General features: G+C 39.4%; 1 protein-coding gene across 1 annotated transcript in view; it reads right to left on the bottom strand.

Annotated features, from left to right (window-relative positions):
- The window catches only part of FRY (FRY microtubule binding protein), a 261625-nt gene that overhangs the window by 71266 nt on the left and 166430 nt on the right, over positions 1 to 23929 (bottom strand). The window contains exons 29-36 of the mRNA XM_007447941.1: positions 21822 to 21976; positions 14249 to 14348; positions 13763 to 13934; positions 9393 to 9649; positions 8801 to 8947; positions 7255 to 7423; positions 6207 to 6297; positions 797 to 879 (exon numbers count right to left, since the gene is read on the bottom strand). Coding sequence (XP_007448003.1) covers positions 797 to 879; positions 6207 to 6297; positions 7255 to 7423; positions 8801 to 8947; positions 9393 to 9649; positions 13763 to 13934; positions 14249 to 14348; positions 21822 to 21976 — 1174 coding nt within the window. The remainder of the gene's footprint in view (positions 1 to 796; positions 880 to 6206; positions 6298 to 7254; positions 7424 to 8800; positions 8948 to 9392; positions 9650 to 13762; positions 13935 to 14248; positions 14349 to 21821; positions 21977 to 23929) is intronic.

Below are 23929 nucleotides of genomic sequence, written 5' to 3'. Positions count from 1 at the left end.
GGCCTGCGTACCCAAAAAAAAAAAAAAAAAAACAACCACTACAAAGGCCCAATGCACTGACTTACAGAATGAACCTAACTCATGAGATATCATATTACTATTTCCACCAAAATAGACAAATAAGTTCTACCAGATAGTTTACCGATTTCCTTAGCATACCTAAATGTCACTGGGAGTGTTCTTTGGTTCCAGGATTTCTGTAACTTGTGAACAAGTAATACCCATCACCTTCTGAGTATCTACACAACCTGTCCAGGGCTTAAACAAAATTAATGAATGCATTGACCTTTTTGGGTTTTCCAACTTCCCGAGGTACAATGAAATTTCTGTGATAATTTTATCTCCCAGTCTGGCAAAGTTTTCACTTGGCCACTGAGACTGTGCCATTGAGATATTCAATGTGAAAACAAATCTATCCTGGGTGAGCTGACTCACAAAGCTTAAACGTTAAATCCACTCCCAAGACAGGTCAATAAATTGAATGGAAACCTTTGTTTCCTCATGAGACAATTTCTTACTAGCCTTTCCCCAACTGCATTACCAAGGAAAAGGGCCAAGAATACAAACTATGATTTTAGGTAGTAGCTTGAAGTTTTAACAGTTTTGATTCATGCACTGCTTGGCTTCTTTTTACTTTTAAGAGGCTGACTTGCCCATCTACATAGTTGGATTAAATGGTTACTTAATACTTATGGGCCCCTTTTTAGTGATTAGAACAAGAATAATCAAAATACTCATTTTCTATTCTTCAACCCTTTGCCTTCCATCTGAACGCCCCCAGCCTGTTGGCACTTACTTTTATCCTCGTCGTACGATCCTCCAGAGCTATTGCTGTATCTCGACTCCAGACGGGTATGGGCTCTAATGACGTTACTGAACCTTCAAATACAAGAACCATCATGAGATACTGACATGTGTGTTTGTGCTGTGACACAGAAAAACATACTATTTTTGGGCAGCTAGTTCTCGTGATCCTTTTCCTAAAAGAATACTGTAAAAAGTGGTGGCGCAGCGGTTGAGAGTCTGCCTGCTGATGCAAGGGACATGGGTACGTGCCCCGGTCCGGGAAGATCCCACATGCTGCGGAGCGGCTGGGCCCGTGAGCCATGGCTGCTGAGCCTGCGCGTCCAGAACCTGTGCTCCGCAACGGGAGAGGCCACAACAGTGAGAGGCCCGCGTACCGCAAACAAACAAACAAAAAGTGTACACCAAACATTCCTTTTGTCCTCGAGAGGGCCAGTGGTCACCCGTGCTCAGGAGCACAAGTTCAAACCTTGAAAAGAAACATTTTAAGACTAATATTTGAATTAAACTAGAAAATTATAACATTTGTTTGGAAATAAAATGGGCATGATACTGAATATCATGAATCCTTTACTCACATGGTAACCTGGCATATGGGAGGTGGTCAAGAAATAATTGTTGAATGATTGAATAAGTGAAAGGAGATAGAATTGGAAATAGCTGGAAACAAAAATAGTTTCATAACAAATTTTGGACTTAACCAGCTTTAAAGTTTTCCTTAAAGTGTTTTTAGGAAAAGGTATTAGTTGAGGCATGATATAACCAGAGGGACTCTTTCTGTCTGGTCTCTCTTGTGGCTAAAAAAAAAAAAAAAAAAAAAAAAAAAAAAAAAAAAGGAGAAAAAAAACGTTGAAGTATAATAACTTCACATACATTAACTCATTTAATCTCACTCACTCAACTTTGAGATAAGCATCATTTACTTTGCAAATGAGGAAACAGGCTGAGTGAGGCTAAGCAACTTATCCAGTGTCAGCCCAAGGAAGGTGGCAGTACAGGGATGCTTTTATTGCCGTGTTGCCTCCAAGAAGGGGGGGACATGTGATCTCAGGCTGAGCTCTCGCTCACTAGCTTGGGGCAAGTCCTTTACCTCCTTGGGGACCCTGTTTCCACACCTGCCAAGAAGGAATAATAATAACACCTCACCATTTATTTCACCCAATCTTTTGTTGGGACTGCTGTGGGAATCAAAAGAAATGATGTGAGAATTTCCAAAACTCCAAGTCACCATCCAACTATAAGGTATTAATTATTATACCTCTACCTTGGATTTCTAGAATGCCTTTTTAGGGCACCAAAGACTTACAGATCAATAGCATTTTTACCATCTAAAGAGCTATAAGGTCAGGCAAGGGTGTGGATGAGGGGAAGTGTGGGTGAAATGGTACGTCTATATTTACTTTACATAAAATGATACAAAGTGGGTTTTACCTACATTACTGACTGGGTGTTCCATCCTAACTGATAGCAGATCAACACTCTATTTCCCTCTAGAACACTAGAAAATACATGGCTATAGCCGTCCTCAACAATGTATGGAGAAACAGTGATATTTCAGGAAAATGTACTGGATGTACCATTAAGATGCTACCTTGTCCCAGGGTATAACCTCAGAACACCGCAACGATGATTTGAATTTTCTGAATATAGAAATGTATTGAGTATAAAGCCTTTGGTTTTATTCACTCTGTAGATATTTGCAGCAGCTTTTTTTTTTTTTTTTTGGTCCTGACAAGCCATCTTTCTCCCAGTAACTTTGTATTTCAAACATTCTTCATTCTCTTATCTTTTGGGCTATTAATTTGTGAATCCATAAAACAGAAGATGGAGGACATCTGCTTAGTTTCATATAAATCAGGCCACGTAATTGTCTAACTGGTACTTATGAAATTGGAAAAGTGACAAACCTATTACCTTCTGAGGAAGTTCTACAATCAAATTTATGCTGATAAATGCGAAGATATAAACAGCATATGCAGAGCCCAGACATCATTCAACAGGGAATAAAAACAGGGTGATGAAAGAATTCCACGTCTGGAGATTTCCACAGGACAGAGAGCTTTGCAGCCTTCCTAGCTATTCAAGAATTGTGATATACGTCGGTTTTACAATCGTGCTCGGGAAAGCCAGGCAGGGAAGAATTATAGAAAGGATGTCAATTCTTCTCTTTCCTTTTGAGATAGATCTAAAGGATTGCTAGGAGGCGTTTATGAGGCCAAGATGAAGGGGAGGAGCAAGCCCCTTCCAGACTATTCTCTTTATTCTGGAGAAGGTTGAAACCACAGAGCAGGGAAGTGTACACTTGGCAAAAAGAAAGAGTAAAAAACTGATTCCCAAGAGTAAAATCTGCTGTGTTCATTTGCTTTCCTGGGTTGAAGAAAATAATTTTGGGTCTAGGTCCTAGAGGAATTTCAAGGACTAAGTAGACTGAACAGTCTTTTAATATAAAGGTACATGTCTTAGAAATGTATCATAAAAATAGCTCTGCTAAGAGAAAACCGAGAAGCACGAAGTGTTTCCCTAAATTTTCTCTTGCTGATTTCCCTCAAATTAATACTTACACAACTTTCTGTGGGTTACTAATCTCTACCCCTGTATCAACACAGATCACCAGAAACTTACATAGCTGAAGTTTATTGCTTTTAGTTCCTTATGAACAATCCTTTCATGGCTTTTATCAATGGTTGATGTATTAAAAATACTTAAACGGTTTGTTTCTGCATATTTTACAAACTGTTATTTTAATTAAAAATATGTGTTCACTTTATTGTTTCATTTTAAAAACTATATGATAAATAATACTTCTTAGAGCTTAGGAATACTTATTTAGTAGCTTCCAGTGAATTGCTTTTGTTTGTTTATTTTCTGATGTACTGAAAGTTACAAAATTTGCTCTATTTTTCTTTTCTTACTTTGACTATTGAGGAACTCAATGTTAGGTTAATATTAACTTTCAGTAGTTCTCTTTAGGACTTTTGACATAACTATTGTACTTTCCTTTTAGCTTGACTCATTCTTTTACCCTGGTTTTACTATAAGTTATCTAAACTTTATGTCAGTAGGTATGGTATTATTAAATATTTCTGAATTATATCTAAGGACCATTAACTAGTTGTAAAGAACCTGGCATCAGGGCTGCCGCTTTGCTCAACTCCATGGTGCCCCCTGGAGCCCAACAATGCATTCTGGTGACTGGTACCCCCAGGAGTTGTGTCACACAGCAGCCAGGTCATCAGTATTTGTGACCAAGATTATCTCTGTAGGCTCTTTGTCTAGAAGGATTGTAAAGAACAGAGTAAATAACTGTCTTGTGTAATGGGGTTAGTAAGAGGGAGGGAGAAAGGGGGGCTGGAGGGTGTTTGGATAGCTTATCCACCTCTGGGGCTGTGATGTTTCTCCAATTTTCATTCACATACTGAATAAACATTTTAAAAAATGTTTACTATGTACAGCATAGTAGGGTAATCACTGAGGATAGAAAGATGTATAAGAGCTACATAATCTGTTTTCTAAGAATGAAAATCTAGTGGTTGAGACACAAGTATGCTTACAAGTATCTATAAAGCAACATGACAGGGAGGAAGGCGGTAAGTAGATTGCAGAGAAAAAGGATACTTTAGGCTGAGGGCACAGTCTACCTTCAAAGAAAAGACTATATTAGAGGAGTAGCATAGGTGGAATATAGGGTCAATGGAATAATAGTATCCTTTGTGATAGAACATCCATATAGGTATGATCATATATATATAAATATGACCAATTAACCTACCTATAAGTAGATAAACAGATACAGTCAGTATGAAATAACAGATGTGCACAAATATGTAAAAATGTGGGTAGCATCAGGCTTTTTAATGGCCAACAGAGATGTGGTGATAGAGCAGGAAAGCAAGAGATAAACAAGAAAGCCTAGTACAGATATTCTCTGGCTTCTTCATTTTAAAGGCTACCACTAAAAATTTAGGCAGGACACTCAGAACTCTGGTCCTAAAGGGGCCTTTATAATGAGATGGTAATGTATGGAAATGTATCACCTTTCTACCCTTAATACAATTAAGATGAGAACTTCAGACTACACATTAAATGATAAGAATGTTACACTCCCACCAGAAAGTAGAAATATCTTTAGAGAAATATGTGAGTTTTTTTTTTTTTTTTTTTTTTTTACCATGAGGGAGTTTTCCAAAGAAGGTACTGGCAAATATAGATGAAAAGATAACACGTTAATTAATAATCTTGTACTGTCATTGATGTATAGAGTATGAAAATTATCCATTTCTGAGAAAGAAAGGCCTTTATTAGAGAACTGTAAAGGAAAAGGTCTATAATTCATGACCTACTGAGTTAGAGCTTTTGATCTGAAGGCAAGCTCACAGGATGAGCATCTGCCTAAAAGCAGTGCAGCCAGCCAGTAATCAACATGTTGAGGAATTTGATAAATGCCTAAATTAGAGAATGAACTTTCAAAACTCCAGCCCCATGTCAGATAATCTTCCACCTGTAGCCCCTGATGTATTCTCGTGTACAGGATGAAATCCTGAGGATGGTCATGAAGCATCTAGGGGCTTTTTAGGCTAAATGAATTATTTTCATTATTTGATCCACTAAATTTTCTCCAGTATGAATTTGTGAATATCTCATCCTTGTTATTAATTTCTTAAGTGAAAGGGCTCCCCATTACTTTTCACTAGAAAATATTCAATCTAAGGAGTTTTCAACACCATGAGAATCATTCTAATTTTAATTTTCAAAGTTGAGTCCTGTTATCTCTTTTGGTTTGTGTCTCTGATCTTCACAACCAACTGCAGGAAATAGTGATCCAGATTTTGCTTATTTATGGGTAGCTCCTAGACAACGTGAAGGCAGAAATACGAACAAGAGAAATATTACCATTAAAGAGCTAACAGGAAGGGGATTGAGACTTCTTTTAGACGGTGTTCTTGGTTAACCCAGATGTGACAGAGTAAAGGTAAAAGAAGAATGATGATGTTTCACAGAATTCACCCCAAGATAACTACTCTGTCTCTAAGAAATTATTCAAGACCCAGATTTGAACATTTCACGTGGAAATTCCCTCTAACTCCAGATGGTCTGTGCCCACTAGCAGAACAACTTGTGGTTTTTATTAAGCCCTGGGGTAAGTAGGCTTCAGCCACCAGAACATCTCTCTTAATCTTTCTCTCCTCTGGCTTTGCTCAGCGGGAAATTGTTATCTTTAGGGATATAGAGAGTGGAGTCTGAAAGTCAATCTGTGTTTCTAAAAAACAAAGAAGGATGTGTGTGTGCGTGTGTGTGTGCGTGTGTGTGTGTGAAATTTATGAAGCCCCACGAATTTTGCTAATGCTTTGTATAGACAATTGCTGAAAGTTAAGCTGGATGTTAAACCAAATTTGTGCACCAACCTCTCATCAGATTCTTTCAATATCTTGCTTTCCTCAGCGTCTGGGAAACCGTCCTGGCCAGCAACCACTGTATTGCTGCTGGAGGTGGTTCCTGTAGATGGGATTAAAGAGCAACACTTAGAAATACCTGCGATGGGGTCAAGCTCAAGTCTCAAGTAATTCCAGGAAAGGATTTCCCGTAAAATCTGTCTGTGAGATTCCTTACGTCTTCTGCATAATCTCAGACATTCTAAACAACCTTCCAAGTCTGCCCCACTGAAATGGAGAATCCCAGACATCTGCTATGGTCAAACCAAATTCCTCAACTCTCTTATAAAGCGAGGCTACAACATTCTTGAAACCTTTTCTTCCTGGCTGCTTAGGTAACAAGCTTATTTACAGTGGCCAGCCCTGCTGTTAGCTGCTTTAGCATTTCTGGGTCCAGGAGTTATTAAACGAATGTTAGTGAAGCATTTCCAAGTTCCTAGAGCTTCTGATCCCTAGGCCACTGCTTCTTTGCAAGAACACTGCTCTGGCAGCAGGATGTGAACACACAGAGGGCATAAGACACCAGAGGAGGAGAGAGGTTTGAAGGTAGTTACAGCGTTAGGTGAACTGAAAGGAAGATAGCATCAAGGAATTTGAGGAGGGTGGTATATATTTCATAAAAGATGCTGAGAGACCAATTTATCGAAAGTGATAACACTGGTCAGGGGGCATTTTAGTAAACCCTGGGAGAATATTAGCCAAGAGAATTCCATCAATACAAGAAGGAAGGTCCAGAAATGAGATACCTAAATGACTAGTGTCCACTCTAAGCTCAGCCTAAAGCAAGAAGCTCTGCGCATATGAGTCCCTGGCTCCCGACTATGGGTTATCCTTACAGCATCATTTCATTAATCAGACAAGGACCTAAGAGTCTCAGCTATCCTTAAGCCATCTTTTAAATGAGGGTATATGTAGGAATAAGAGAAAGTAACAAGCACACACTCATATCCTTTCAATGCTCTACATAAAGGTAAATCCAGAGCTCCACGACGAGGTGTCTACCCAGCCTCCTGTCCCCTACCGGAGGCTGCTGCCGAGGCCTTGCTGCTGGCCGCGAAGCGGTAAAAGGGCGGGTTGTCACAGTGCTGGACGATGGGGTTCACCGGCTCCGTCTGCTGTAGCTCAAACAGAAGCTCCTCCATGGTTTGAATGGTGTTATTACGGCACAAGTATATGGCCACCTTTTTAATCTGAGATGAAAAACAGAACACAAGGGATATTTTCCAGAGCACACCCGCAAGAATGCTAGGCTGTCGACAGCAGAGATGGTAACCCATTCATTTTGTTGACCACATCATCCCCCCAGAAGCGCTCACCTTGATGGAGCCTCCTCCTCTCCCAGGAGGAGTCAAGGGTCTGGGTTAAAACTCACTTCCTTTCACATGCACATCTGATAGGAGTGTGTGGTTAAAGGCCTTACCTTCCCTAATGGCTGAGTTTATAAGAGTTACTTTGGGGATAACTTGTGGGCTAAACATGATTCTATCTAAACTAAAAACTTGCCACGTAAGGTCTTACCTTGAGAAAGTATTTTATTTATACAGAACCATGGGGGGAAAACTGCTAGCTGTTTCTGTTAAAAAAAAACCCAAAAACTCAGTCTCCTGCTACCAAAGAAACAAACGAGTCTGAGCTGGTTGCATAGCTTTAAGTTGTAAAATTAACCCTGGACTAAAGCTCTGCATCACCATAGCCCCCAAACCTGAGGCACGGAAGCTGCTGTAATGCAGCTGATGTGGCCCAGAACAGCAGGCAGGCACAAAATCTCTCAGAAAAGCAACCAGCACACAGATGCCAACTGAGTCAGGGTTTTTTTTTTTTTTTTGCAGTACGCGGGCCTCTCACTGTTGTGGCCTCTCCCGTTGCGGAGCACAGGCTCTGGACGCGCAGGCTCAGCGGCCATGGCTCACGGGCCCAGCGGCTCCGCGGCATGTGGGATCTTCCCGGACCGGGGCACGAACCCGTGTACCCTGCATCAGCAGGCAGACTCTCAACCACTGTGTCACCAGGGAAGCCCCTGAGTCAGGGTTTTAAACATGTAGTGGTTTTGTTGATCACCTCACCTTTAAATACAAACACTAAGTGGTGGGAATCTCAGTAGGATTTCTCTTTGCTTCTTTCTCTCTCTTACCACCTGCCTTTGAAGAGACAAACTGGGAGATTCTCCATTTTTATTGTTTTAAGAGCATCAGGATGTAAGCATGAAACACTTTATTAGTAAAAATATAATGTGTCACCTAGTTTCTCTTACATAACAGGTGGGTCTAATGTTTCTAGAAGACAGATTTAGGTAATTGTTAGAAAAATGTCTACGCCTAAATTCATAGGTTTCCGTGTCCAAAGTCTTAGAAAGGGGGTGACAGAGGTGTCACTAGGACACTAGTCTGCATCTCAGAGGGGCAGAAGGGAACTTTTATGTAACATCTAGAAAGCTCACAGGAGATGAGCGTGACTGATGAAATCTGACATCCCTATTCTACTTGGAGCAAAGAGCACATTCCGACTTGCAAACCGCCGATGGAACCACCGGCAGAATAACGACCACTGAACATCAGAGGGGCACTCACATAGGGCAGGAGAAGCGTGTCACTGCTAACCCCGCACAGGCTGATCAGGAACTGCAAGGTGACCCGCAGATTGTTGCTCCATTTCTCGTTGTTGGCTAAAGCATTCCAGGCATTTTCCATTTCTGGTCCAGGAACTTCATCTCCATACTGTAACCAACAAAATAAAAACCAGCTCGGGAGACACACAGGAAAAACGTGAGGACGCAAAATGTCCGATGAAAAGTCATTTTAAGGGTCACGGTCATCTCAAAATCATAAGAAGGGGAAAAATGGCCATTCATCAGAAAGATGCCACTTTTTAGGAATTTATAATGCACAATATTTATTCATATGATTTTTCAAATGTTAGGATGATGATGATGATGATTAGGATCACGATTAAAATTGTGGTAAAATAAAGTTTCCCATCTTAACCATTTTTACGTGTACAGTTCAGTGGCATGAAGCACATTCACACTGTTATGAAACCGTCACCACCAACCCCACCCTATTTTTGTGACTTTCAATGGTAGATGACACTTCCCCCAGGTATAATCCCGGGTTTCCTGGGATGTGGGAGCACAGGATGGAGGCATGATTCCTTGGAGTTTACCTTGGCTGTCATGTACATGAGGTTATTCAGCACCAGGGACGTAGCTTCCGGGGAGCCCCAGCCATTGCCTTTCAGCCCGTGAGAAGCCGTCCCCTCTCCTTCCCGGTCCTTGACGTCGTCCTCTGGGCTGCTGGGACTCGACCCTGGGAGGAGCAGCCTGCTGTCCACCAGCTCGATGTTGTGCAGCCAGGGCAGCAGGTAGGTGAGCATGATCTGACGCCCGTTCGGGTGCGTCGTGGGAAACCGCTGGCTGACCTCTACAGAGGGAAGGGCAGTGACCGAGAGCCATGTCATCTCATCAAACTAAACCGAAAGATGAACAGCAACTGACAGATCCAACAGAGCCCTCCGTTTACAAAGCATTTTCATATACAGCAGCTCCCCAAGGCCATACAATCTTAGAGCTGAGGCCTGTCCTCAAGCCCCTCACTTCTCAGCAGGTGCTCCGTGGAGGAAAGTGAGAGCACAGCGGGGAGAGCACAGGCTTGGTGGGATGGGATGGAAGACCTCCTGGATTCAGATCGACTGCTAGTGTAAGAGGTACGTTAGGGTGGACAAAACAGGGGACTTGGAATCAGAAGGACATGTGACCAGATCCCATTTCCTCAACCTATTAGCTGCATGAGACTCTGGGATAGTTATTTAACCTCTCTGTTCCTCAATTTCCTCATCTGTAAAATGGGGCCCATCAGGTCCTGCCTTGGGCAATTGTGAGGATTAAAAGATACCATCATAATGTGTATAATATACTCAGCACAGTGCCTGTCATCCAGCAGGCTCTTAATAAATAGCAGTTACGATTATTATAACAATGACTTACCTTTCAACTATGCCTATATTTTACAAAGTGCCTTGCATGAACCATTAGCTGTTAAAAAGTGAAATGCAAACTTCCAGGAAGAACAAACCCAGTGTGTGGACTCATGTCCACGGTGTCTACTTGAGAACTGCCAACTATGTGGCAAGTGTGCTTTCAATGCCACGCTTTGTTTTACGAAATAAGGAGTCAAAAGGGTAAAACTAGATGACCAGCCCGGTCATCTCACCATTACTTCCTCTGATAGCATTTTTACATTGTTTCACTGCCAGCAGCATTTAATTTTACAATCTGAATAAGCTTTCTATAGAAATAAAAGCACAACTTTATGTATATGCTGCAAGTTCTAAGTCATCTCCTCTTTCTAATATTTATGGAAGAAACTGTTTTATCCTAAGGGAAATTAGAAAGCTTGGCCTGATGCATTTGCTAGCATCCAGCGAGGCGTGTAATCTCATTTAGAGAGCTCATGCCTGCTACACAATAGAACAACATGGATGCCAGGAATTATACCGAGATAATCCACCGCATCCCTGAAACAGTAGCTTTAATTGATTTGGCCCTTTTCCTGAAATTAAAATGACAATTTTTTATTTTGAAGAATAAGAATATACTTAATTCTGTGCACGATAATCAGACATGTTATGCTGTTATATTTCACACAGGTCAAAATTTCAAAATTTACTTAATTTCTAAACTTACATGAATGTGATGACTGATACCATGGATTTTTATGACACAAAAAATTTATTGGGACTTGGAGAGAAATAAACCTTTCCAATCAGAGGGACAACTGCTTTAAGAATACCTGTTGTCTTTCAACAGCGGTATAAAAATCTACGTAGCAATAAGCACCTTCTATCATATTACTCATTTATGTAAAATAAATTTGTATTTATAGCTTTATATCTATAAAATTTATAAATAATTTGCTTATTTATGTTTATTTTATCTTGTCTGTCAGACATAAGGTCCAAGGCGGTGGGGATGTCTGTCTGTGGTATCCCAGGCACCTAGATCAGGGCCTGGATTTTTAGAGATGTTTTAAAGGGAAAAGAGAAAAAAATTGCCATGGCACACGAACAACCCCTCATTCACCTCTTTAGAAACAAATTAAATAAACTGTGAGACAATGTCAGTGGGATCCCGTATACATTTGCTGGCTTTTGGGAGAGACCTGAACAACTGGCCTGGCTACGTACAAGGAATTAAGTCATCTGAAATTACAGGCAGTAAAAATCTCACCACAGGGTTTTTAATGGTACAGGCAGTATAAACAAAAGCGAGGAATCTATTAAAACCTCCTTACTTTTCCACGTTATTTTTAACAACTTATTCCTCATAAATCAAAATAGCCAAAAGGTCAGTTCTTGACAGAAATTTAGCTTGAACTTGCAACTCATTACATGAGCTTCTTTTCTTATTAAATGTGCTGGACTGTTCACCTTCTCTCTCCCCAGTTGTCAGTCTCTCCCTCTTTACAGGCTTCTCCCTCTCAGCCAAGAAGCGAGCTCGAGTCTCGCTCATCCTCTGACTCTGCGTCCTACTATAGCCCCATCCTCTCTTTTTTGGCCTCTTTCTAGCCAAGCCCCTGAGATCCAGCTTCTGCTGCTGCTTCTCCATGGAAACTACCGACAGTTAGCAACGAATTGTGAAACCCACAGGGTAGTCTTTAGACCTTATCTCCTGGGATCTATAGGACTGTGGACTGCTCCACTCCGTCTCCCTAAGTCCTGTCTTCTCTAGGTTTCCATAAAACACATCTTCTAGGTGCTCTCCTTCTATAAACCTGCCTCCCTTCCCTCTCTGCTCCCTCGCCCTTCCTTGGCCTGGTCCTTAAAAGTTGGGGGTCCAGGTTCTTTCTTTTACTCTGTACGTTCTCCATTCAGGACCTCATTCATTCCCATGGTTCTGACCCCTCTGGTCTTCCGTGAGTCACTACTGCTGGCCTTCCCTTGACCCTGGTCTGTCTATACTCAGGATGCCCAACAGAGGCCTACACTCAAAGCTAGCTCATGATCTCTGCCTTGGCCTGACCCTCCTCTTCTTCCCCAGTCAGCTCTCCAGGTGGGGTTATCATCGCCCATTTCCCCGATATGGCACTAGGCACTCCCTTCTGTGCACTCCGCCCGGTAGCTCTTGACTCTGGTCTCTCCCCTCTGCTCTCACTGGGCTGAGTTCAGGTCCGCTTCATTTCCTCCGTGGACTACTGTCATCATTTCTCAAATGGTCTCTTCTCTCTAGATTGGATGTTCTCTAATCCATTCACCACACCGCAGTCAGTCTTTCTAAAATGCACTCTGATCTCGTCCCCTCTCTTCTTGCTTGAAACTGATGAGTGGCTTTCAAAATCCAAGCAGCTCGCTTGGATGCCCTTCCTGTTCACAGGCTTCTGAGGGGTTTCAAGGAGCACGTATGTGGTCACTGGCCTACAAACTCCTTAGGGTACAATACAAGGCCTTCCAAGATTGACTTCTGCCTCTCTGCCTGTCTGTGACCATCTCAAACTTTCCCCCTTCCCTGCATGTTGTATTAGCCAAACTGACTACTACATAATCTCTCAAATGCATCATTGTATTTTATACCTCTAAGCCAATGCATATGATATTTCCTTGGCCTGTAATGCCTGTCTGCTTGCCAACTGCAATGTCAACTATTTATCTGCTTTGCAAATTTCTACTCTTCTTTCAAATGGCAGCTCAGACATCAACTTCTCTGGGAAGTCTTTTCTGATATTCCTGGCCCAGTAACTGATTACCCCCTGATTTTCCATCTCATACAGAGAATGTGCTTTTTAAAAATTGTATCATAATCATATGATTGCACAGCTTTCTTTATTACTAGACAATGAAACTTTGATGGGAGAGGCTGTTTAATTCACCTTGGTATTCCTAGGATCCAATCACAGTGCCTGGCATACAGGTGGCACTCAAATCTTGGTTGAAGTGAATAAAAATAAATTTTAGTTTTCCAAGAAGAAAATTAATTTATCAAAAAGGTTTTCCTTGAGTCCTTCCACTGTTTCAGGCACAATGCAAGGATGTGACTAAGTCTGTCTCAGATAAATGGATTTTCCAAAACATGATTCACAAAGATTACTCGTAAAGGTGTGCCCCGATTCAAACTCTCAACAAACTCTCAACAAATGTAGCATTCAAGCTACTGATACATGTAACATTCAAGCTACAAAATACCATCATCACCACCACCAAAAACCAACTTACAGCAATTATTTGTATTAGAAGCTATACCACCCATATTTAATTTCTTTGGGAAATTTTACATACACAGTGTATGTAAAGTATTATGATTCATCTAAGCATCTTCACATTGTCCTATGTTTATTTATACCTACACTATTTTAGATAAATATACTGTTTTAAAAATATTCTTGAATTTACTTTTATATGTAACTGAACTTAGCCCAGAGTAATTTTGAGCTACAAATTTAGCATCAATAATTTTGATTCTAAATTACACTAGAATTTAAAAAGTAAGAACACTTAGAGCAGAAATGATCACACACACGTCATGACTGACTATCATATGGTACCTGAGAAGAGAGGGAGAGTGAGCTCGGGGTACATCCTGGCCAGTTCGCACGACAAGAGGGCTAGTGACACACTGTACAGGGGCGGCAACGGGCCATGGGTTCCATAGAGAATACTTCCAGGTCTTTGTTCAGCTACTTTCTTCGAGTACACAAAAAGCTTTGCTTCAAGGATCTATAAAGAAGAAGTAGGAAAGCAATAAACAGTATGAAAAAGCATTGGGTGGCTATCTCAGGAGTATTTATATTGAATAAAGTTTTGTAATAAAAACTAATGACTGAATATTTTAATATTGTATGAAAGGTAAAGCATCAGCTGCTTCCTACGTTTACAGAAGATTATGTAATTGTTTTCTCACTCGTCACATCCACCGGTGATATGCAGAAATAAATAAATACGTGTCAATAAATAGCAATCCAGCAGATCAACTACCATTTCTATTTTCTGTGCTCGAGGATGGAAATTTCAACGCAGTCAATGATACGTGCCTGCATAAGCTGCATGGAGATTTCATAAATCTCTCTGTTGGTGTCAGAAGCCTTGAATAGAACAAGGTTTAACAATGTCACTATGTCAAAGGGATAGTTCCTAAAAAAAAAATAAACAGCATAGTTTATGAGATAGCCTGGCTAGTAATCTTGATAAATCATTACCTCTCAAAATTCTAGGTGGCACATTGACCTTGGTCACACTTACTAATGACATTCCCAAGCCCATGTGGCCATTCCCCCACCCCCCTCATTCTTTTGCTGTTTATTAGCAGGTGAAGGGAAATAGCTCTATTTTGGGTTAAAACTGAATACAGTCACGCCAGGATAAATGAACACAAAAGTCTATCTACTGCAAATAGATTTCAATGAAAACCAAATACAAGAGGAAAAGAAGAAGACAGTATGTCTAAATTTCTCAACAGCTCACTGACTTACTATTTCCATTCAATCTATCTAAATTTATTAAACACCAAACATCTATCAGACACAACTGCAAAGTATAGATGATACTAAGTTAGTAAGGCTGGTGCCCTCCCCTAAGGAAGGCTTACAGTTTAGTTAGGGAGACAAACTATACAGTCTAGTTATGATGAGCTATGGTGGGATTATCCACAGCATGATACAGAATCCCGACAAGGGACACCTACATCAGACTTGGGGTTAGAGGAGGCTTTTTGAAGGAGGAAACAGGTAAACTAAGCCCTGAAGCGCCAAGAGACATGGTAATTGTTAGCAAGGCCATGGAAGGGGTAGCATGGGGCAGAGAGAACACCATTTTGAAAGGTTATATATGAAAATACCTCTCCCCCGTTACACAGAATTTTAAACATAAATGTAATTATACTACCTACATGTATTGTTTGGGGATTCGCTTTTTCACTGGACAGTGAGGCTCAGTCTTTCTAGTAGCTGGACTGTGTTCCATAGTATGGACGTACCATAAATAACCACTCTTGTAGTGGATGCTGTGGTGTGCCACCTAGATTCCCCTTCAGGACTGAGGCACTCAGTCTCCCGCTACAGTGCTGCAGGCTGATACCTTTGGCTGAATAGCTCTCTGGGAACTGCCTAGGCCAACGTCATGCCTACTCCCCAGGAGCACCCCTGTGGGTTGGCTGAGGTTTCTTTCCTCCGCCCAGTCCTGTTTCCCTCACTTCCCCACAGATGTTGGTCTCAAGGGCATTCCCTAATAAATTTCCTGGACTCAAATCTCCACCTCAGATTCTTGCTTCCTGGGGAAGCCAAACTTTGACATGTGTTGACGGACATTTAAAGGTTATTTTCATTTTTTTCACTATGATAATACCACAAACACCACATGTGCAAGTATTTCTTTAGAACAGATTTCTAGAAGAGGTCATGCAGGGTCAAAGGGCACATTAAAATTCTGGTAGATACTGCTATATTGCCCTCCAAAGTGGCTTTACCAATTAGCACTCCCAAATGATTGCTTTTCTAGAACTTTAATTTTAAGTGAGCAAAAATGCATTAGGTTGATGTGTTAGGTGAGAAATTGGGCAAAGCCCCCAGATAATGGTGGTGAGGATGATGATAAACAATGGATAACATTTATGTTATGATGTGCTTACTTTGTGCTAGTTATTGTACCGAGTCCTTTATCTAGATTTGTTATTTAATCTTCACAACAAGCTTGTGAGGCTTAAAGAAGTTAAGTACTTGCCAAGGTTAGGGAGAAGCAGTGGAGTCTAGATTCCATCCTGGATTTTATGACTCCAAAGAATTCAAACACTTATCCGCAGTGCTATCAGCCTCTTGGACACCTCACAATAGATCATTTCATGGCCAGTCTAATTTGGAATTCTTACAAACTGCAGTATCTGGAAACAGACCTTTCTGACTGTGAAAATAGAAAGGTAACTTTCTTCTGAGCCCCATAGTAGCAGAGACATCTTACCTACATTGCTGTCTCTGACACTGGGATTTAATACATATGTTTTTAATATAAATAAACACTGGAAACTACTAAGGATCACTGGGGATTTAAAGGCAGTAGAAGGGTAGACAAAGCCTCCCTCTTATGCAGGGCTATGCACTTGACCAAGTAATTAGGGAATTCAATTAGCTGCTTAAGACTGAGCTACGGAGTTTAAGGGGAACAACATTGAAAGAAATAACACAGATACAGAAAATGAAGGAAACCCAGAGAAGGAAAAAATTGGAAAGCTCTCAAATGAGTACAAGAGCATAAATAAAACATCTGTACTTAGATGTTTAAAATAGGCTTAGAAACCAAATCTCACATTTTTCAGTATTTAATTATTCAACGTAGGCAGTGGAAGGGTAAAAGAAATAAAGACAGCTGTGCTCATACAGAATAAAAATAAAATGGTAGGGCTTCCCTGGTGGTGCAGTGGTTGGGAGTCCACCTGCAGATGTGGGGGGCGTGGGTTCGTGCCCCCGTCTGGGAGGATCCCACATGCCGCGGAGCGGCTGGGCCCGTGGGCCATGGCTGCTGGGCCTGCGTGTCCAGAGCCTGTGCTCCGCGGTGGGAGAGGCCACAACAGTGAGAGGCCCACACACCGCAAAAAAAACGGCCCCAGCTTATTGCCTGGAGGCAGTTTCTAGAAGAGAAGAAATATGGAACCCAAACAGAGCTCAGTTTCTTTCATGCATTGAGAAGACAAAAAAAAAAAAAAAAAAAAAAAAAAAAAGGTAAAATAAATATGAAAGGTAAATATGGTTCAGAAAGTAAACAAGAAATAAAACTGTTTTTTCAATCTGAAAGAGAGGAGATTCTGAAGAATTTGAGAAATACCCACTAGCTCTGGCTTAGAACTAAATGACGAAGCTCAGAATAATTTTATTCTAAAGAGAAGCAGATTTTACCAGCTGATATGATTACATCATAGCTCTTTGCCTCCAATAGCTGTTGAATAATAATAGTGTTTACAGGGTGCTTATCATGTGCTAGACCTTAGGTCAAGAGATTGGTTTTATTTAATTCCTACCCTAACCCTATTATCACTCCTATTTCACAAATGAGTAAGCATTTGTAGTAACTTGTTCAAGAGCACAGAGCTTAATGAGAGGCAGAGCTAGAATTCAACCTCAAGACAGTATGTTTCCAGAGCCCAAATTCCCAAACTCTGTGCTCTCCTGAAATTCTCCAGCTGAGTGACACAACCAAATGAGGCTCTACATCACCAGTTAGGGAGTATGACTGAGATTCATGAATCATAAGCTTCCCTTGTCTTCCTTGGCAATAGATGGAGGCTATTCCCTTAAGAAATGTGGGGCATTTACTTTTAAGGATTCAAGTTTGCAGGGCTTGATTTAAATTAGTAAAGATTTACAGACAGTTAAGGCAAGGCAGACATGCAAAGAACAATGACAACAAAAACCACCTCCAAAAACAAACCCAACAAAATTCTTTAAAAATTAAAACTTTGATCTTGCATATAATTCTAAGACATCTATTAACTATATTCTAGTCGTATGTTACAGAGTAAGAGTAAAAACAATGGCATTCTTAAGTATTTAATTAAACATGAAGAGAATTCTGTTGAGTTAAGCTAGTGATTGGAAGCGGTCTATACTTTTAATACAGAGCATATTATTTACCTTGATTTATAACCTTGGAAAGCCATTTAATCTCTTTCTCAATTTCCCTATCTCTTCCAAACTGATATAACTTGGAGTTGAGGGGAAAATTAATAAGAACACATAGAGAACCCAAACAGTTATTTGAACTAATGCTGCCTGACAGGTGAGCTATTTTCTTTTGTGCTAAATTATAGTACTGAGCTGCATTTAATAGATTTTAATCAAATATGAAACATACCTTATGAAAAATGCTTCAAAACTAATATTATTAGTTCTACCATCACTTTCTACTTTTATACCCGCTTCCCCTGGTCCTATTCACTTTCCACTCTGACTTCCAAATCTCTCAACGTCACCAGAGTCAGATCATAGTTATAGTTACAGCTATAGTTTTGACTGGAGACCAGCAAGTTCACAACACACGCATGTACACACACACACACACACACACACACACACACAGAGTCATTTGTAGAAATAAACTAAAAAGAAAAATGCAGAGAACCATTTTTTCCCATTATCACAGCTGTTGAATATAAGGATTGATATATTAACTATGTAAAAACTGCTTTAGTTCTAAAACTAAAGGTAGAATATTTTAATCCACAAGAGCATTTTTAAAATGTTAAATCTTTTAGGTATTTTAAGGTCAGTTATAAGTCGTTCCTTAAAAAATGAGACTGCTTATAAACTGTCATATTCCTACAAAAATAAATACAGCGTATGATCATTCTCATTTGACAAGGAAGAGGTAATTCTTTTCTTTACAGGAAGAATTCTTCACTTTAGGGTATGTCTTGTTGCAGGAGTTACTGCACAGACACCTTGCTTGAGGAATTTAAAATATGATCCAGTCTATGTATGATATTTTAGGAACAGATTATTTCATAAATTACTTAGGTGTTTTTTTAGAAGCAAACTTGCAGAAAACAAAGTCTAAAACACCAGAGTTGCTTTTGAAAAAGTACTGAAAACTGAAGTGCGAGGACTGCGCAAACAAATCTGGAGGCTTATCCAGACGACACAGGCTGAGAACTTATGGGAAAAGAGGGCAAATTTAAGCCACAGCTGAAACGTTCAATTCTGAACGTGCCCTGTGGTGAGAAACGACCACCATTTACGGTCACATGTTGGCTACTGCCTTGGCAGTGAGGTTGCAGCCATGGCATTGCCTGGCCCTCTGACCTTCCCTCTGAACAGATGAGTGTTGTGAAATAAGCTGATAGGCGATATGTGTTTAAGAAACCAAAATATTTTAGGATGCTATCTTAAAAAATCTACTCTAAACATAGAGGGCTTAATATCCTAATGTTTTTGTGACTGAGATATTATTGGAATTGAGACTATATTGCTAAAGTCATAAAACATTTATTTGTGTTCCCTAAAAAAAATACCTAGATTTATCCAGAGGAATGCAGTGTGATATTTTATGAGAGGGCCACGCAATGAAATAAATGTGACTAGGATAGTTCAAACCAAGTTCACTGGGAGAAGGGCAGTGAAGAGAGCAAGCTTTTATTACTCTCATTTTTGTCAAATGAATCTATGGTCTAAGTCATAGATTCTAAATATGTTTTTAAAAATCAAAGAACAGAAATTTATTTTTAGAATGCTGAAATACCTGAAAATAAAACAACACTCCAGAGAAAGAGACTCTTATAAAAAATGTTATTTTGGTAATATCCAATAGGATAAATAAATTACTTAGTATTGCTAACATCAAGAAATAAACAAATGGAAAATCAGACAGTTTAGATTATGTTCATCTGATGTGACTTTTATGGAAATTAACGTATATAGATAATAAAAATTTTACTACTAAGATTATGGAAAACGAAAGCTAGAATGTTATCTACTATCTTTAAAAAAGAAAGAAAAATATTACAGAGAAACTTGCCTCTTTAAAAAGCATGTTCATTTTAGGTTGATTGAAAGTAGATGTCTTCTAAAATACTGTTCTTATTCATTTAGAACCATAACAGGTTGGAATTTACAACTAATTTACATTTATTCCCTTCACCCTGTAGCTCAAGATAGCTATTTAAAATGCAATATTTAATTAAAAGGGACAATCAACAGCCTATAACAGTCCTTTCAAAAATAAACTTGATGACATAAATAACAGCAAGATCCTTTTTGACCCACCTCCTAGAGAAATGGAAATAAAAACAAAAATAAACAAATGGGACCTAATGAAACTTCAAAGCTTTTGCACAGCAAAGGAAACCATAAACAAGACCAAAAGACAACCCTCAGAATGGGAGAAAATATTTGCAAATGAAGCAACTGACAAAGGATTAATCTCCAAAATTTGCAAGCAGCTCATGCAGCTCAGTATAAAAAAAAACCCAGTTCAAAAATGGGCAGAAGACCTAAATAGACATTTCTCCAAAGAAGATATACAGATTGCCAACAAACACATGAAAGGATGCTCAACATCACTAATCATTAGAGAAATGCAAATCAAAACTACAGATGAGGTATCACCTCACACCAGTCAGAATGGCCATCATCAAAAAATCTACAGACAGCAAATGCTGGAGAGGGTGTGGAGAAAAGGGAACCCTCTAGCACTGTTGGTGGGAATGTAAATTGATACAGCCACTGTGGAGAACAGTATGAAGGTTCCTTAAAAAACTGAAAGTAGAACTACCATACGACCCAGCAATCCCACTACTCATCATATATTCAGAGAAAACCATAATTCAAAGAGTCATGTACCACAATGTTCATTGCAGCTCTACTTACAATAGCAGGACATGGACACAACCTAAGTGTCCATCGACAGATGAATGGATAAAGAAGATGTTGCACATATATACAATGGAATATTACTCGGCCATAAAAAGAAACGAAATTGAGTTATTTGTAGTGAGGTGGATGGTCGTAGAGTCTATCATACAGAGGGAAATAAGTCAAAAAGAGAAAAACAAATACCATACACTAACACATAGATATGGAATCTAAAAAAAAAAAAAAAAAAAAGGTTCTGAAGAACCTAGGGGCAAGACAGGAATAAAGACACAGATGTAGAGAATGGACTTGAGGACACGGGGAGTGGGAAGGGTAAGCTGGGACGAAGTGAGAGAGTGGCGTGGACATATATACACTACCAAATGTAAAATAGCTAGCTAGTGGGAAGCAGCCGCATAGCACAGGGAGATCAGCTCGGTGCTTTGTGACCACCTAGAGGGGTGGGATAGGGAGGGGGAGAGGGAGACACAAGAGAGAGGAGATATGGGGATATATGTATATGTATAGCTGATTCACTTTGTTATAAAGCAGAAACTAACACACCATTGTAAAGCAATTATACTCCAATAAAGATGTTAAAAAAATAAAATAAACTTGAGCTGCCTTCTCTCGATTTCTAATACATGATAAGCTCTTTCTTGGGAATAGCTTTTGCAATATGGGGAGGCTTCATTAACCCTTTCGTCTTAGTTATGAAAAAATTTCTTTCAATAAATTATAGAACTGAAATACTCCACTGAATGACTGATTTACATAGCTAGGGCACTGGATTTAAAAGTGTAAACCATGGAATCCCAGGAGACACATTTTCCTTTCTTTTTTTCTTTTCTCAAGGTTTGGGCAAGAGAAATTTAACATTTTTAGGTTGCTTCCTGAGTTCAGTTTGGTCTCAAAATGGCTGTAGTGCTTACAGTTCATACCTTTCACAAACATTTCTAGAAATTCCTTTAAGGCATCTTTACCATTTTCAAATCCTGCTCTAATACGTCATTATAAATTTCCAGGCAATTAAAAAAAAATTTCCAGTCTATAACTACAAACCATTCTCCTAGTAGAATGAAAAATCAACGTAGCTGTAAACTTAGAGGGAACAGGCTATCTGCTGGGGAAAGAGAGGCCATTTTGTATTTCCTTAGAATTTACTCTGCTCAAATATTTGCAAAAACAGTCAGCTCTCAATTATTCATACGATGAAGAGTAACCTTAATTGTACTTGCCAGTGCCCAGTACCTTCCACTTAAAGAATTCATACCTGCTTCCACACACAGTTGCTATGGCTTTGAAGCAGCCGGATGCGAGTTGGTAGGAATCGGTGTAGCATCGGTCAATTGCCCAATTGAAAAGATTTATTTGGTCAGGATTTAGTTCCAATAGCAAGACAACAACTTCGCAGCCAAGCTGATGAACCTGAACACATGGAGGAAAGCAATCATTCACGCTTAATGAAAGATTATTCAAGGGAAAGACACAAAATCAAGCTTAGCGAATATAAATTGTGTAAAAGAAAAGCGAACACTAAACATTTATCCTGATTAGTTTTTATTCCAGGAATTCCACTTTAAGAGGATGCAATGTTGCAACTGAAAACTGAAATGTATAAACTAAATTTGACTCAGTGTAAATCTGTCATATAGGCTCCACTCATTCTCGATTTTTAACTCTGAAAAGGTGATAAAGACTTCATTGGCAATGTTTCTTTTTTGTATTTAAAATATTTTTGAAAAATACATGTATTTGGCTTAAAAAATTTAAATATATAAAAGGATAGCCTTCATGAATGCAAAGTCTTTTAAGGAAAAAGATCAGAGGGAATATGTTTATGAGGCTTGATTACTAAATATACGGTGTACAGCTTAGCTGGCAATCTTTTAAAAAGAAATACAGCATCAATAAGCTCTTTTTAATCAGAGACTTTCATATGAAGAGATTATCATACTAGATAGAATTAATAGGATCATTAACTGATGATTCTTGAAGCTACTGTTAAATACTGGATGGTCACATTTGTCCAGGACAAGCCTGGTGTCTGGAGACTATATTCCCCTCAGAAAGTAACATTTTCCTGCCTCTTCCTGAAGTTGTCCATTCTCCTGCCAGTAGCAACAAGGTGGGGAAGAAAAGATTATGCCTTGTTTGTTCTTATATTATAGGGTATGGGCCCAGATGGGAGCTATATTCTTTTTTTTTTTTTGCGGTACGCGGGCCTCTCACTGTTGTGGCCTCTCCCGCTGTGGAGCACAGGCTCTGGACGCGCAGGCGCAGCGGCCATGGCTCACGGGCCCAGCTGCCCCGTGGCATGTGGGATCCTCCCGGACTGGGGCACGAACCCATGTCCCCTGCATCGGCAGGTGGACTCTCAACCACTGCGCCACCAGGGAAGCCCGGAAGCTATATTCTTTTCCTTTCTTTCTTTCTTTTTTTTTTTTTTTGCTTTTTTTTAAACTAAAAAACTTTATTGTGTACCAAAATTACCATTTTTTAAAATTAATTTTTATTGGAGTATAGTCGGGGAGCTATATTCTAACTGGATGGTCAAATATCATCAACCTAGTTCCCCACAAGCTTATGTACTTAGAAGCAGATAAAAGCTGGTGATACTATTGCAAAGGACTTAAAAATAACATCTCATTAAAACTTAGTTCAATTTGAAAGAAAATCAGCAAGTTTTTATTGTGCTTTAGAAACTTTATAAAATGTAGATAGTATATAATTCACAAGTAAATGGTGAGTTATGTTAACTAAACACACTAGTGTGAATACCAGAAGAAACCAGATCACCAGCACCACTGAAGCCTGCTTTGTGTATTCTCTTCATCACTAGCCTCTCTTCTTCAAAAGTAACCACTATCTGGATTTCTACCACCATTGGTTAGTTTGAGCTGTTTTGAACTCTGTGTAAATAGAATTATATAGTATATTATTTTGTCTTTCTTTCACTCAACTTATGTTTAAAAGTCATCAACATTTATTCGTTTTCATTGTTGTATAGTATTCTAATTTACGATTGCTCCATAATTTATTCATTCTACTACTGATGAACATCTGGGTCGTTTCCAGCTTTTGACTTCATAATACTGCTTTGAATATTTCTATACACGTCTTACATTGCACATACTGGATAACCTCTTTTGTGAATTGCTCGTTTAAGTCTCTTGCTCATTTTTCTATGAGTGTCTTTACCTTATTTATTTGTAGAGGTCCTTTATATATTCTAGATAAGAACTCTGTTGACTTTACGTTGCAAATATCTTTTTTTACTCTACAGCTAGCCTGTTTACACTCTTAATTGCGTCTTTTGGTGAACAGAAGTTATTCATTAGTCTCCCCTATGGTTAGTAATTTTTATATCCTATTTAATAA

This window comes from Lipotes vexillifer, unplaced genomic scaffold (assembly GCF_000442215.2).
Source record: "Lipotes vexillifer unplaced genomic scaffold, Lipotes_vexillifer_v1.1 scaffold760, whole genome shotgun sequence".
NCBI classification, from domain to species: domain Eukaryota; kingdom Metazoa; phylum Chordata; class Mammalia; order Artiodactyla; family Lipotidae; genus Lipotes; species Lipotes vexillifer.
Note: the sequence above shows the minus strand (reverse complement) of the source record. Positions and strands in the feature narration are given on the sequence as shown.